Raw genomic sequence first — 17,434 nt, forward strand, 5'->3', positions numbered from 1 at the left:
ATTAATATTAGTAACAGGAACGATTTAAGTTCAGATTGTTAGTGTACGATTGGAAGGTCTAGAACCAACTATGAACGAGGGGCGTTTATTTTCCCTCCAAAATCACGCCTCCATTTTCTCTTTCCCTTCTATATCAGTTACATCGAATTCAGCGGTGTATCACTTTAAAGGACTCCGAACTTCGACGGATTTCGAATACTTATACCGATTAGTGTGCATATATCCTTGTCGATCTGTTAAGTTAACGTGTCGTGCGGGTGATCGGTTTGGAGCGATGTAAGCAAACGAGCGGAAAAATAGTTAATAAAGTACGAGTGCTTGTTATATGTGCGACGGAAAGTATACGTTATTTATTGTTGACTGTGACGTTTAATGGTAATTAACGGTTATTTCAATCTTTGCCTAATGGTGAGTTTATTTTTTTTTTGTTACAAATATTGGCAATTTCGCTTTAAGAACCTACTAACTTTTACTTTAATACTTTTGTATTGAACGTAAGGTTCTTTCCTATTCCTCGTATTCAATGCTAGAATTTGTACAAGTACTGTTTTATATAGCGAGTTGGGTAGCCGGTACAGTACAACCTCGATAATCCGAATACACGCTAATCCGAAATCGCGATAGTCCGAAATAATTTCGTTCCTCGTAACAACGATGATACCCCTGAAGACGTTGAAAAGAATAAAGTTTATTTCTTAATGCTTGTGTCCAAATTTATTATTTTCACTAGTTTCGCGATAATCCGAAAATTTGATAATCCGAAATCTATTCGGATTAACGAGGTTGTACTGTAGTTTTATAAATAATATATATAAATAAGAGATTAGGAATATTTACGTCCATTTCCACAATCAACTTTAATTGTCTCTACCTAAATAGTACAAAATGCGAAAAGCATGCGATATACACGTTAAAAGTGTGTTGTCTGTAATTCGAGAGTTTCGAGGAGAGTTTATAATAAGGGTACAGTTTTTAACGACTAAAAGGATTAAGGCTACCGACCAAGGGACAGATGCCTATTTGAGCAGACTTTGGTTTATGTTCTTGTTAAGGTGGACTCGTTCTACACAATATAAATTATAGGTAACTTATTACTTTTCTCGAAGGAAAATGGAGCCAATTAATAACCAATTTTATAATTATTTTATTTTTTTGTATGATAATTAAGAAGTTTTTGATCTTTTTACATACCTACTGATATATTTCAGAAAGAAGAAATATAGATACCTACTTGGAGCTTTCCAGTCCATTTTTTTTAAATAAATGCATGTGGCTGAGGGAAAATGCTGAAAGTATTATTCCTATACTTAGGTAGGTACCTTAATTGTTGGGTGACGAAACATGCACCCCGTAACAGGGAATTTTGTCTAGAAAGTTATATGGAATGGACCAAAAAATGTATCATAGTATAGAAATTATGAAATTTCGAAATGAAATGTCTCTATATGTATTTTTCAATACAAACATAGGTAGACGGATCGTGTTAAAAATACAGGGTGTCCATTATGTATGGAATATAGTATATATCTCTCGGTAAGTATCCAATGTATACAAAAAATTTTTCTTCCCTACAATAAGGCAGCATTCAGTTGTTTTTATTTCAGAGAAAACAAATGAATAACGAAAAACAATTGAATTTTTTTTAATGGCAGTGCGCCTTTTCATTAGGCTCATTTTATAGAGATTTTTTGTCTCTTTTCGATTATGTAACATCTTAGTACCCTAATACAAGAAGAATTTTCTAAAAAATTTATAATATAATTACATCAATATAACATTAATCCAGATATCCTACATCAAAATAAAACCAATGAACGTGTACGTTTCTTATTAAACCTTGAAGGCAAAATGAAATTTACATCATCGAAAAGAAAAAAAAATCTCTATCAGATGAGCCTATTAATGAAAAGGCGCACTGCCATTAAAAAAAATTCAATTGTTTTTCGTTACTCATTTGTTTTCTTTGAAATAAAAACATCTGAATGATGTCTTATTATGGGAAATCAAATGTTAAACAACTTTTATATATAAAAATGTTGTAAGTATACATTCGATATTTTCCGAGATATATCTATATTCCATACATAATGGGTACCCTGTATATTAATAAAATATTGTTTTTTATACCGGGTGGTGCCTAGCGCGACGCAGCATAGGGATTTCAATGGTAATTTCTTTATAGTAAATTACCTAGCTCCCCTAATTATTTTAGAGCAAAAGTCTAAATACGTTTTTTTTAGAGAAAAAAGTACTGCATCTGTTCATACTATTACTTATAATTTTCCGTTTTTCAAAACCGTAGAAATCGCCAAAATAAAAAGGATCATTTTACAATAAATCAAATATGCCTTGGAATTACCTAAAAAACCAGCGATCACGTTTCATTATTTACCTTTGACGTATATTAAATGTATACTTGTTTATAAATTAGTTAAAGAACTGTAAGTGCAATAACGTTCAAAATGTCCGTCAAAACCATCAGGAAAACGACAATACATTCAACGTTTTGGCTGCAGTAGCGGAAAATCCGAATATAAGTTTAGGAACAAATCTTCTTCAAATCAGTTTTTTTTCTTCGATTATGTAGGTACCTACTCTGATTCCGGAAAATGATAAACAAATAGTATCTGATGCAGATGCAGCATTACATTCTCTAAAAAAACATTTAATTACCCTAAGATGCCTTTTATTGCGTCGGTTAGTTGAAACAGAATTAAATATGAAAATCGTTCGACGTCATACAAAGATAACTGCGATGCGCTTGTAGTTTATTAAAATATTCCAAAGCATCACTGATTTATAAAAATGTAATTTTTTATTTTATCGATTTCTACGGTTTTGAAAAATGGAAAATTATAACTAAAAGTATGAACTTCTCCTTCATTATTTAAAAATCAAGAGCCAATTAGTTGACATTAATGGAAAGACTTCAACAATTTGCGATGTGGTGTTCCCCAGGGTTCTATTTTAGGGCCTCTGCTTTTTTCAATATATACTGCTAATATTATAAACAAATTACAATATTGCAATTACCACCTGTATGTTGATGATATGCAGTTATATTATGCATGTTCTAAAACTGAAGTTGAGAAGGCAAACGGTGAAATAAACGAAGATTTAAATACCTTCCTAAATTACGCTGAACAACATTAATTACATATTGACCCCAGTAAATGTAAGTTTCTATTATTTGGTGCATCAGCTACTCGTGCCGAAGTTTCCTCACTCTTAGATATAAGAATCGGAAATAAAAAATTAGAGTTGGTTCAGGAAGCCAAAAATCTCGGGCTAAGCTTAAACGCGAATTTCAATTATCAAACGCATATCAAAAATTGTTCACAACGGGCGTTTGCTGGCCTTAGATATATACATCGAATTAAAGGTTTACTTTCTCGCAATTCAAAAATTATGCTCTGTCGATCCCTCGTGCTATCCCATTTTTCATTTTGTAGCGCAGGGTATGGCCCCTGTCTTTCTAAATTTCTTGAAAGAAGAATACAGATTATTCAAAATTCATGTGTTCGTTTAATTTATGGAATTAGGAGGTTTGAAAGGGTTTCTCACAAGTTAAATTGTATACCATGGCTAAACATGGAAAAAAGTCGACTTCTCTACTCTGCTACTGCATTTCACAAAATTATCTTGTTTAAATCACCACCTTATTTATATAATAAAATTACATTTCGAACAGATGTTCATAATATTAATGTTCGTCGGAAAGATTTGATTACCATTCCTAACCATAACTTAGAACTATTTAAAAAGTCATTTTCATATATAATATAGCCAAGATCTATAACTCACTTTCGTCGAACGTTAAACAATTAACACCATCTAAATTTAAACAAAAAGTTTACCACGATCTTTTAATATCTTATAGTTACTAATCTACTTTCAAGATACTCTGTTTCTAAAGTTTATTTGTGTATTTTTTTTTCTTGTTAATTTACACCATCAAAATTGTTTATTAATTTTAGTTTGCTATTAAACGGGTTAAGTGGAAGAGCACAAAGGGCTGCATGCCTCTTAGTGAACTTCGCCTTTTGGACGCCAAGTTGAATGTATAATATTGGTATTGTTTATATATTTGTCATATAGTGTGTCCAAATAAAGTCATTATTATTATTATTATTATGAACAGATGCAATTTTTTTCTCTCTAAAAAAACGTATTTAGACTTTTGCTCTAAAATAATTAGGGGAGCTAGTGATTGACTATAAAGAAATTACCATTGAAATCCCTATGCTGCGTGCACCACCCTGTATATGGTTCGAGGATTTTCAAAAACTTCCAATGATATATACACTATACAGATTTCAATAACATAGATACTGTTGTATACTTGTATAGGTAGGTATTAGTTAAATTATGACGCGAGTAAAATAATCGTTAGTATATTGTCAATGTCAATCAACCAAACTGACAGATTTTATTTTATTTTGTTTAATTATTTTCCAATATGGCTTTTCATGGCTTACTATTCAGATTGCTTTATTTAAGCTCATCGATGGGTTCAAATGCATAGTTGACTATTTTATCTTTTTAAAGCTCGTTTTAAAATGAAGGTTTTGTTTTGTTTGAGGTAAATAAATTTGTTGCAATAAAAAAAACTTGGTAGTTCTATTTAAAAAAAATCAAGTTACCTTTGCTTGAAATTTTGAAAATTGACTGAGCGATTTCTTTTGGCACAAAAAAAGTTTAACTTTGACGGTTCGGCGTATTTTAGTACATTTCATGATTTGTAACATTGCCGAGTCACGGCCTTCTAAGTTTTATGCTAACTGCGATATCAGATTTTTACTGGACATTTATTTTTTTTTTAAATGACGAATTTCGGCTAAACACCTCGTTTTATTTATTTATTTATTTATTTAACCAGAAACCATACAGAATAAAAATTCCAATTACATGGCACTGGGGCTCTGAACAAATATTAGGACTAGGATCTAATTTTATTTATTATTGAATTTAGGGGATCGTGAAAAAAGTCGATATCATTTAACTGAGGATAACTTATTTAAAGCGATCAAGATCTTAATAAGTGGGGAAGTTGTGTTGTTAACTACAAAAATAGTATTATTTTGCCTTAGCTTAACAAATGGTACCTTAAACTTAATTTCTTGAAGTAATTCGGAAGAGTATAACAAATTGTGTAAAATTTTGAAGACAAAAATTGTGGAGGCAATGTACCGTCGGGTTTCTAACCTCGTTATATCTAAGCCGAAAGTACTATTTAAGTAATTAAGCTGGGTACCGTAAGAGATCAAATGTGGATAATTTTGGGTTGACCTAAAAAACATTACTCGGATGAACTTTTTCTGCACTTTTTCGATCATGTCTGAGTATTTGAGAGTTTGAGGAGACCAGATACATGCAGCATACTCAAGCTTGGATCTAATAAACGCATAAGGTTAGCATTGTCTGTATATTCGTGAAATTGAGTGTATTTCTGATAACGAAACCAAGAAGTTTGTAACACTCATTTGTTAGGTATTCAATGTGTAAGTTAAAGTTAAGGTTGGTATTGAAAAACACGCCCAGGTCCTTAACGGAGGTGACTCGTAGTAAGACCTTTCCATTCATCTTATAGTCAAAAAGTAAGGGATTTTTCGATCTAGTAAAAGTAAGGACTTTACACTTATTGATATTTAGTTTTAGTTTATTTTTGATACACCACTTAATTACTGAGTTAATGTCCTCTTGAATATTTAAACAGTCACTTGGGGATTGGACTTTATTAAAAAGTTTTAGATCGTCCGCAAATAGTAGTGCTTTCGAGTTTTTTATCACTCGCGGTAAATCATTTATGTATAAGAGAAACAGAAAAGGACCAAGAAGTGTTCCCTGGGGAACGCCTGATGGTGATGAGGGATAAAATTCGGCTGAATTCACACCATTGAATTTCACTCTTGTTTTACGGAGAGATAAATATGATTTTAAGAATTTGACGGTCGGATTACTTACGCAATTTAAAACAAGTTTACGGAGCAAGACTTGATGGGATACTGTATCAAATGCCTTCGCAAAATCTGTATAAACACAGTCCACCTGGGCTCTCTCATCCAAGGCTCCTGCTGAGAAATGCGTAAACTGCATTAAATTTGTAATCGTTGATCTGTTCCGCGTGAAACCGTGCTGTTGATCTGCAATTATACTGCTGAGATGGGAATAAAGTCTAGTATAGATCACTCTTTCGAAAATTTTCGCTATTGCTGGTATAATTGCAATTGGGCGATAATTCTCAACTAATTTTCGACTTCCACTTTTGTGAATTGGTGTTATTCTGGTGCATTTCCAAGCTTCAGGGAATGTACATGTTTTCAAAGCTAAATTAAATAGATGTTGTAAGGGGGTTACCAATAAAGATGCACATCCTTTCACGATGTAGGGTGGGATTCCATCTTCGCCTATAGCCGGCCTCGGTTTCAATTTTTTAATTGCTTCCAGTATCTCGGATTCATGTAACTGAGTCAAGTGCAATTTGGATAGCACCAGGTCCGATTCCACGTCATCTTCCGGGTCATCGTTCCTCTCCATAGTGTAGGCTGACTCGAAGAAGGATGCAAAGGCGTCCGCAATGCTTCTGGCGTCCGTTAACGAGGTGTCTTTGTATAGGTATAGGTATATTATGTAATACATAAAGTCCAACTAAAATTGACCAAGGAATCGAAATATGCAATAATGTACAGGCTGTTTCACGCAAATCGGTACCTAAAAGTATTCAGACTCCTATTAATAGATAATTTAAATCTGAAAATTTGATACCAACACAGTTTTTTATGATCTATCGAAAGAAAATATTATGATCGTTTAACTACCGGTTTTACAAGATGTGGATAGCAACTTTCTTATTTTAAAAAGAAACACCTTATATTTTATTGCATTATTGCAAGTCTACATGAAAATATACGTCGTTTGATGCCACATTTCCCTATACCCAGCATCGAAGGTTTTAAGTTACTCAAGATTTTGCAAAATTGTTGACTTGAATTTAAAAGTCTTTTAAAATCAGCAATACCTACTGACTTATAATGCTACATGAGAATGATTGAAATTTTGATCACCCTTCTACAGGGTGTTTTAAAACTAATGGTCAATTTTAATAAATCAAACCTTACAAAGTTAACAACATGTTTAATTCATCAACCCTGTGCAGCAATTGCAATTTCGTTGAAAATATTTGTAGGTTGTAGATTTAAAGTCCTGCCGTCCGAGGGTTTAAGAACCGAGATCTCACGACTTGGGACCTCGTTGAACACTGTTGTTTTTTTTTATTTAATAGGTTTAAACAATTAGGCATTATCTAGTAGTAGGTATTTCTTAATTATTGTTTTTAATTGTTTTTTGCTATACATTTGAAAATTTACAGGCAGTAAATTAAATATTTTTTGGGATAAGTACTCATGGTTACATGGCTATAAATAGGTATTTCTCATAAAAGTGAATTTAGAACTAATTTTTTAGGGAAAAGTTAACAATAAAATTTGTTTTTATTTAAAAATGAAGGGTTCAACCATTGAATAAAAACCTTTTTATTCGCCTTCTGATGATATCCCCCAAACGGATGATCTCACAAATCGCAAACGAAGTGGGTATCAGAAATGTTATAGATTTATATATACAGGGTGGTGACTTGCGTAACGCATCATAGGGATTTCAATGTAAAATTCATAACATGCGATTATTGGCTCCCCAAATTATTTTAGAGCAAAAATGTATTAAGGTTTTTTGTAGAAAAAAATTTTTTACGTCAATCAACCGTATTAGTTTTCAATTTTTTGCATAATAAAGACGGAAAATTGGAAAAATAAAACCCCCATCTTTTTCAATAATCTGTGATGCCATGGAATTTTATAATACAAAAACTACGCCAACATCCGTCATGCCATGGAATGTCTGCTATAAAACAAATCAAATTCTATCAAAAAGTATTATATTTAGAACAGCGAAATCATCATAAAGAAAGACCAAATTACTAAAAACGGTTTCGTAATATAACAATTTACAATAAATGTGCGAATAAGTTACCATTAACTGCAATTCCAATTTTCCGTCTTTATATGAAAAAAATTGAAAACTAATACGGTTGATTGGCGTAAAAAATTTTTTTCTACTTAAAACCTTAATACATTTTCGCTCTAAAATAATTTGGGGAGCCAATAATCGCATGTTATGAATTTTACATTGAAATCCCTATGATGCGTTACGCAAGTCACCACCCTGTATATAGAATGATAGTGAAGCACAACCAAAAATATACATGTTTATATTAATATATTATTCTCTTATTGTTTCAGACCGAAGAAAATGCACAAAATGAACATGCACGTAAGATATTATTGTCGCCACCCTAAAATGCAAAAGGATCGCAGAATATCATAATGTGCTAGTACAAAATTAAATTGACAAAGTGTGCCATGGATATGTCCGCAAATAGAACAATGTTAAGGCAGGTTTCCAGTACCGATTCATTAATAAAACCGGTACCAAAACCATTTTCAATAGAAGCTTTAATTAGTGATACGGTACCACGAAGACCACCCCCACTACCCTGGGCTACAACGCAAACTTACATCCATCCCCATGTTCAAATTACAAGAGATACGGATTCAGAAGGAAGCCTCGAGTTGGATCTGAGTCACGGACAGAAAGACAGTGAGTATTTACGCAACTCTTAACCAAATTATTACTGTGGGTTAATTATTTGTTTATCAATGTTTCGGAACATTGCATCTTTTACCTGCGTTTTTACGCATACTTTGGTGTCCACATTTAAATATTAGTTTTGGATCGTGTTCAACGCAGCTTCAAACCCGAAATACCAACTCAAATGTTAATCGTTCATAACTGACACGGATCATTTATTTAAATAAGTGTTCGCGGTAATTTGTTTATACGTTTCCATGCAAATTAAAGCGATCGAGTATACACTTAACGCTCATAAACGAGGAGCGGAAATGGGAAAATTACAGTACGCATAACACGCTATAAATTATAATTCAAAACCTACCCACGAACGATATATTGTTATTATATCTTTGTGTACTGCAAACCCCATACGGAGACAACCCCTCGCAAATTGAGGGTGAATATGTATATCGTTCGGACGCGAGTAAATTTCGGGTCTTTATATTTAATAAGAGTGCACATGTTTGAGAAACAATTTGTTTGATGTTATAGTTTGGAAGTGGATCAATGCAGGCCCCATAATTTCTTGCGCACTCGACGTCTCGATTATCTTATTTTCTAATCAAACAATATTAGCTTTCAAGGTCCTTGGTTTTCGATCGAGTAATTTCTGATGAAATAAAATGAAAAAAAAGAAAGAAATTTCCCGGAGTTTTCAATGAAAACCTTTCATAGCACCTCTCCAACGCAAAGGAGGGATCAAATATTCTTATTGGATTAATGATTCTTTAGACTCCTTGGCAACCCTAAATTCATGGATATGTTACCGCTAATGTTAGAAATTCGTTAATGTGCACATTGACGGATTAATCTGCAGATTATCGGTAGGTACTGATCCGCTAAAGTGGGAATGGGAAATTTCCTCTGCACATTTACACATTCTAAATTGTTAAAGTGCGAAAAAATATTGAAAAGAGCAATACAAAAACGTGATTCACATATACAATAATTGATTTCATTGCAGTAGGTAAGGTTCTAGTATGTTTTAACTACATACCTAATTTAATAAGTTGTAATAAGTCAAAAATGTTGTAACTTTTTATCTTTTCACAATTTAAACAAGACTTGCTACTACCATTGATTAATATTTAAACAATGCTACTACTGAGTTGATTTTACTAAGCCAACCAAATGAAACCAAATTGAAGTTTTATCAAACAACTCTAATAAAATAGTAAAATTCTATTTCATGTTTCTTCTCGTAAAGGGCACTGAAAATCAACGAAAACGAAAGGGGTAGAAATAAATTTGGAAAATTGAAATGAATTTTCCAATTTTTTGTTCATGTAGAGATTACCATACTCTGAAAGAACATGTAAGAAGAGAGAAAAAGTGAGAGATGTATACAGCACTTTGCCAAAATTGTTGATATCTCGTGCCCTTTTAGAGATAAAAATTGGATGTTAATTTTCGCAAGGAGCTTGTGATGCATTTCATTACTTTCATCCCGTTGATAAGATACCCTTCTCAATTTTTTTGTCCCTTCACAAATTCCAAATTGTATTTTATCAATTTTTACAAAAACCAGGTGTCAAATTCTTGACAGAATAGCTTCCTAGCTGAAACCAAAAATTGCCAACATATGTGCGCACTGCTTTTATTAGAGGGACCTACCATCCAAATTTCGTTAAAATTGCTCCTTAAATAAGAAAGTTGGATGTTGCACATGCGCAACACTATTTTTTGCGCATGCATTTTGTTAGCTTTTATTAAAAGGACCTACCATCTAAATTTCGTTAAAATTGTTCCATAAATAAGAAAGTTGCATTTCTGCGCATGCGCAACACGATTTTTGCGCATGCATTTTGTTTGCTTTTATTAGAGGGACCTACCATCCAATTTTCGTTAAAATTGCTCCATAAATAAGAAAGTTGGATGTTGCACATGCGCAACTCGATTTTTTGCGCATGCATTTTGTTTTCTTTTATTAGGAGGACCTACCATCCAAATTTCGTTTTAATTGTTCCATAAATAAGAAAATTGCATTTCTGCGCATGCGCAACACGATTTTTGCGCATGAATTTTGTTTGCTTTTATTAAAGGGACTTACCATAGAAATTTCGTTTAAATTGCTTCAGAAACAAGATCGTTGCGTTTTGCACATATGCAACACAGCAACAAAACAGGCTTTATGGCTCAGTGGTAAGAGCGTTGGGTTATAAATCCGGAGGTCGGGTGTTCGAACCTGGGTTGAGGCGAATTTTTCATCTGTGGCGGAGATGTAAATTATCTTAGACCAGTTCCGAGCATTCTACCGGCTACTCCGAATTAGGTTTTCCTGCAGTTTTCCTAATTCGTAAGGTAAATACCGGAGTAGTATAGACCAACTTAAGACCTTCTGCAGAGGCACCTCTAAATAGCATTATGCGGGTCACTCTGTAATTGGGCGCATGCCTGTTGAGGGCCCAAAACTAAGAGAGGGATAATAAATAAATAAATAAATAAATAAACACAATTTTTTGACTTTGACAATTTTTTTCTCCGTTTTTTGATAATATAACCCGGCCCAATTTTTTGTAGGTTGTACACAGGAAAATAAGGTCTTCCAAATAATAGAATAAAAATTTTAGGTTGCTATTTGAAAAAAAAAGTTCGATGCCGTTACGGCGCTCCAAAATTTTTTTTCAAAAATCCGGCCCGTTTTTTTTTCTGTTCGGTATGCCTAAAACATATATACAAAATTTCAACAAAATCCGTCGAGCCGTTTTCTCAGAAAATTGCCAACAAACGTACGTACGTACGTACGTACGTACGTACGTACATACAGACGGAAAAAAATTTTATTCTTTAAAAGTTGCTTAAAATGGTCTAAAACGTCGACATTTGATGAAATTTTGAAATGTTCAAAAAACGGCTATCGCAATAGCTACCTAGCACATGCTAGGAAGCTAAAAAGCCGTTTTCAAAGGGTGTTTGGTTCATTCACTTCGAAAAATACGAAAGATGGTGTACAGGGTGTTTTTTTGGGAGCTTTAGTTAAAAGTTTCTGGGAAAGTAAAATAGGTAGGTTTTTGAAAATTTGTACTTAGGAGTTACTCTGAAGGCCGAATCTATGTAAAATATTTTCAAAATGTCCACACTTCCGGAAACACCGGAAGTAGATAGTAATTCCGTTATTTTAAATGGCAACCCCTATTTTTGGATTTGGATTTGGATTCTACGTGAAATTTCAGTTCTTTTGATACCCATATGTCGATATCTGCCATTTATGGTTTTTAAGTTATTTTGACTTTAAGAAAAAAATGGCGGATGCAGACGGTACCTTGATAATTGATTACTTGAAAACGGTTGTAGTCATGGCAACCCATTTTTATCAGTGCATAGAGAATGAATAGGGCTTTCTTTTACTGTACTTAAAACAAAGTTAAGTTGCGTACAACCGCACCTATGGAGATCCAAATTTAAGAAACTTCAAAGTCTATAAACTCAGTTTTTTTAAATGGAATGATCATGTTCTTAATATTGCATGAGATAGAGGATCGAAATTGGCATATTTTGATATTACATGTTCCTATAGCTATCTTTAACAGTTTCTGATTTATTCCCATTTCATTGAATTGATCTCGGAATTGATGCCATTTTTTTTCGCATTTTCTTTTTCGTAGTTGGCCATGATTTTATAACAATCGAATTTTAAACAAATCAAGGAATGGATTCTTTAATACCATTGATTCTAGTTCTAGTCTAAATAATTCATTAATAAATACCTCATTTATTAAGGATATAGGACGGAAAATTTTTGAAAAATCTAAACAGAGTCGTTCAACTGAATTTCTTAAACAACTTATAAGTCTGGAAATTCAGAAAGGTAATGCGATATCTGTTCTAGCAACAATTCCATACCAAAAATGTTTCAACGAAGTTTTTTATATTTTGCATTGAATTTATTTTGTTAATCTTGCATTTGCAATTCAATTCATTTTCTTAAATATTCTCTTGTAGAGCTTTGTATCACTTGTGCTTCAACGGTTTGTAGTGCATTAGGGGTACAAAATTTCCAAAATGCATACAATTTCGTTCCAGTTTTCGAATGAATGTACGGAAAGCACGCGCCGCGATTCTGCCCATTTCACCATAAATAACAATTAAATTCCAAAATAGGTGAAACCAGTGCGAGTCATTTCTCGATTTTTGAAAAACTTATGTTAACCTATAACAGTGGGTGGTGGATTAGTGTCACTAGATTTGTTTAAAATTCAATTGTTATAGAATCATGGCCGACTACTAAAAAGAAAATCCGAAAAAAATAGTGTCAAATCAATAAAATGGGAATAAGTCAGAAACTGTTAAAGATAGCTATAGGAACATGTATTGTCAAAATATGCCCATTTCGATTCTCTATCTCATGGAATAGTAAGAACATGGTCATTCCTTTTAAAAAAACTAAGTTTTTAGTCTTTAGTCTTTGAAGTTTCATAAATTTGGATATCCATAGGGGCGGTCGTACGCAACTTAACTTTTTTTTAAGTGCACTAAAAGAAAGCCCTATTCATTCTCTATGCACTGATAAAAATAGGTTGCCATGACTACAACCGTTTTCAAGTAATCAATTATCAAGGTACCATCTGCATCCGCCATTTTTTTTCTTAAAATCAAAATAACTTAAAAACCATAAATGGTAGATATCGACATATGGGTATCAAAAGAAGTGAAATTTCACGTAGAATCCAAAAATGCAATAAAAAATAGGGGTTGCCATTTAAAATAACGAAGTTACTATCTACTTCCGGTGTTTCCGGAAGTGCGGCCATTTTGAAAATATTTTACATCGATTCGGCCTTCAGAGTCACTCCTAAGTACAAATTTTCAAAAACCTACCTACTTTACTTTCCCAGAAACTTTTAACTAAAGCTCCCAAAAAACACCCTGTATATAATTTGGATGATTTGATAAAATTGTGTATCGGGTGACCCAACAAGACTGTTCCTCGGCCATATTTCGGGAACCGTTCGTGGTATGACTTAGGGGTAAAAAAATTATTGGGTAAATCGGTTATGAAGAATCGCTGGAAAATATCTTCAAGTTCTAAAAATAACCACCAGAGGGCTAAACATTCTTTTTTCACATTTTTAAAGAGAACCAGTTTATCTATAATTTTCGTAAAAACAAAAACTCAGTTATTTCAAAAACAAAGAGGGCGTTCAATTGTTTTTGCAATAACCTGCTTTAACTTCTTAACCGTTTGACCGATTGTAACAAATTTGGTATCGTTGAAAAGAGCATTCCTTAGGCAACAAGAAGAAAAATATAGTTAATTTAGATCCCATGATCCAAAATTCTAAAAAAATCAAATGAAATGATACCTATGACTTTTTCTTTAATAATAATAATAATACTTTATTGTGTCAACATGCATAAATTGCACTTACACTCGTCCAGATAATAATTAGGTAATAAAATAACACGCACAACAACACATTCTAAGACAAACGTAAACAAATATATTAGGAAATTAAATTAATTTTAACGTGACTGGAAAATTCAGTGACTGAATAGAAACTATTATCCATCAGGTATGCTTTAACAGAAGTCCTGAAGGCTGTCAGGGGTAAACAAGTAATATGTTTAGGAAGATGGATTTATAATGTCTGCTTAAATTGTATCTTATTTGACGTATTTCCGGTATTTGTCGATGGCGCGAAAGATTGTTTGGAAAAGGACCCTACACTTTTATGTAGGCCTTGGAAAATTAAACAAATGAAACACGATGCATTTTGAAATAATAACAGCCGTAATTTGTAAATTATTTTGCTGTGTTTACATTCAGAAAGTGCAGTTTTTTGAATTTGTAATCTTTTCTAAAATGCTGATTTCTAACCAAGAAGAATTTAATATGTTGGCGACGATGGTTCGTGGTCGATTCGGATAACGCAAATAGAAGATGTGGGCAGCGATGGTCGCCTTTTGAAAATACTCAAAATATATCGCCAGCATATGAAATACTTCTTGTTTAGAAATCGGCATTTTAGAAAAGGTTACAAATTAAAAAAACTGCACTTTCTGAATGTAAACACAGCAGAATAATTTCCAAATTACGGCTGTTATTATTTCAAAATGCATCGTGTTTCATTTGTTTAATTTTCCAAGGCCTACCTAAAAGTGTAGGGTGCTTTTCTTTCGCGCCATCGACAAATACCGGAAATACGTCAAATAAGATACAATTTACGCATTATTATTAATTAATTAATCTAATTTTCCCAATATTTGAGGTTAGGAACGAGATTTTGAAAAACGGTTTTCACTGGCGTCTTTGGGTGTTATTTGGCTACTTTTTCATAAAGAAAAAGTCGTATCATTCCATTTGATTTTTTAGGATTTTGGATCATAGTGTCAAAACTAGCCCCCTGGCGGAGAAGGATTCCACTAAATTAACTATATTTGTTGATTCTTGTTGCCCAAGGATTGCTCTTTTCAACCATACCAAATTTTTTACAATCGGTCAAACGGTTAAGAAGTTAAAGCAGGGTATTGCAAAAACAATTGAACGCCCCACACCATCTTTGTTTTTGAAATAAGTGAGTTTTTGGTTTACGAAAATGATAGATAAACTGGTTCTCTTTAAAAATATGAAAAAAAATTGTTTAGTTTATTATGCGAAATTTAAAGAAAATGCAATTTTAAAATTTAAGATGGCAGTTACGCCCTCTGTTGGTCATTTTTAGAATTTGAAAATATTTTCCAGCGATTCTTCCTGACCGATTTACCCAATAATTTTTTTTATCCCTAAGTCATATGACGAACGGTTCTCGAAATATGGCCGAGGAACAGTCTTATGATAAGTAATAGTATGAACAGATGCAGTATTTTTGGGGAGCTAGTAATTGACTATAAAGAAATTACCTATGCTGCGTCGCGTTAGACATCACCCGGTATATTTCTGCTTAACTTAATAAATCTGTCTATTATATCTGCATATCAACCACGAACACAAGCAGATATGTAAATAAATTTGTCATTTTATCGATCTCACGAGTAATCTAACTCAAAATAGACTAGATCCTGCACATCTATACTATATCAGAAACCTTTAAGCGAAAATTTGAAGTCTCTAGCTATTGTAATTGCTGAGATCTCAGTCGGACAGCCAGCCAGCCAGTCATAACGAATATAATAGCGTATTTTGTTTTCTAGAAATGCCGTAAAAAAACGACAACAAAACGATGAGGAACGGCTTCTACTCCTAACTCAAAGATAAATACGATTTTGATTGCGGCGACTAACACGTAACCTTCCTTTCAGATTCCGACATCGAGGAAGAACTTGATGACAGCCACCCCACGGACGCGACGAGCGAAGGAGGTGCCGGCTCAACGAAAACCCGCCGCCGACGGACAGCGTTTACGAGCGAACAACTTCTAGAGCTCGAAAGAGAATTCCACGCGAAAAAGTACCTATCCTTAACAGAGCGTAGCCAAATCGCCTCGGCGTTACGTTTGAGCGAGGTGCAGGTGAAAATATGGTTTCAAAATCGACGGGCGAAATGGAAAAGGGTGAAGGCCGGCCTCGCAGCCGGTCCGCATCAGTCGAAAACGGGTCAACCGAACAAGAGTAAATTAGTGGTTCCGATACCGGTGCATGTAAATAGATTCGCGGTTAGGAGCCAACATCAGCAGTTGGAAAGGGCTCTTGGTGATTTGGCCGGACGGGTGTTCGCCAGTCAGGCCGTTCTTCGTGCGGGTTTGGATGTTGCCTCGTACCAATCGCATGCGCCGCATTGACGCGGGTCTGTGTGTTCACAATTTTGACTGATTTCGACGGAGATGTCAGCAAACGAAGCAATAAAGTATAAGAACCTCAAAGTGGCTGTATGAAGTGATAAGAGTTACTTCCGTATAAATGACGTGGTTGTAGACTATACGAACATAGTTCACGTGTAACATATTTTATTTTTGAATGTTGTGCAATTTTATTACCTATTACCTATAAGAGACAGGATTAACGAACAGTACGTAGCTGTTAAACGTCGTATTTCAATAAATAGCAATAAATCCTCGAATGTTCACATTATTATTCCTTACTGTAAATACCTTCAAGTGTCTGAAATCGTAAGTACACAAGCTGAATTTTTCTTCAAAAGTGCCTGAAGTAAGTGGGGTACAAGTTGCCAAAGCTTGGTAGCAGTTTCAACGTTGAAAATTGGGCACATTACACCATTTTTGACTAAGGGGGAGTGATCAATCTCGGTATGAGATCTAGTGGATTTTTGTGCAACTGCTTACTGAGGATTTTGATACTGGATACTTTGGCGTATGCCTGGCGTAGCCGCCTCTCCCAGAATTTAGTCAACTGTCGTGGGGATGTGTCCCTGGTAGCAACTAACAGGGGTGCATCTCCACCACTTTGTTGCCATTGAGCGGGGTCGCGACATATGCCAAACAATGTGGCGGATTTTGTGGATTGGGGAGGTTGCGGAGAGGGGCGGCTAACTCGGTTCGTTCGTTACGAAAAATAATGCTTTTCCCAACTGGTTGCACAAAAAACTATTTTGATTGACCTTCGCCAACTGTCATATTGTTTTAAAATTTCAAATGGCAACCCCCTAAACAAATTATACTTTTGTTTTTCACAAAACCAGACATTCCATAAGAAAATTTCAGAGAAAAACCAAGTCGAAACGCCAATTTGTAAAAAAAAAAACGTTTTTTTCCGAACCCAAGTATGCCATGATGAAACAAAAGATGTTCAATTCTCGCAATTAACAGTACAGTGTCTGGAAAACAAATTACGCCAGCAAACTTTCGGGAAC

The 17,434-nt window shown here is 33.9% G+C and overlaps 1 protein-coding gene across 1 annotated transcript; it reads left to right on the top strand.

Annotated features, from left to right (window-relative positions):
- Window positions 1-209: 209 nt before the first annotated feature.
- On the top strand, window positions 210-16,681 carry LOC116160243 (homeobox protein GBX-2-like). The gene is made up of 3 exons (XM_031473395.1): window positions 210-408; window positions 8,298-8,655; window positions 15,928-16,681. The coding sequence occupies exons 2-3, from the start codon at window positions 8,418-8,420 to the stop codon at window positions 16,404-16,406; spliced, it is 717 nt and encodes a 238-aa protein (XP_031329255.1). The 5' UTR covers window positions 210-408; window positions 8,298-8,417; the 3' UTR covers window positions 16,407-16,681.
- Window positions 16,682-17,434: the final 753 nt, after the last annotated feature.

The sequence above is a fragment of the Photinus pyralis genome, unplaced genomic scaffold, assembly GCF_008802855.1.
Source record: "Photinus pyralis isolate 1611_PpyrPB1 unplaced genomic scaffold, Ppyr1.3 Ppyr1.4_LG1, whole genome shotgun sequence".
NCBI classification, from domain to species: Eukaryota; Metazoa; Arthropoda; class Insecta; order Coleoptera; family Lampyridae; genus Photinus; species Photinus pyralis.

Bases quoted from the DNA above. Each gene is read 5' to 3' on its own strand.
- LOC116160243 (XM_031473395.1), top strand. From the start codon at position 8,418: ATGGATATGTCCGCAAATAGAACAATGTTAAGGCAGGTTTCCAGTACC. The intron at 8,656-15,927 runs GTGAGTATTTAC...CCTTCCTTTCAG, and splicing joins GAGTCACGGACAGAAAGACA to ATTCCGACATCGAGGAAGAA.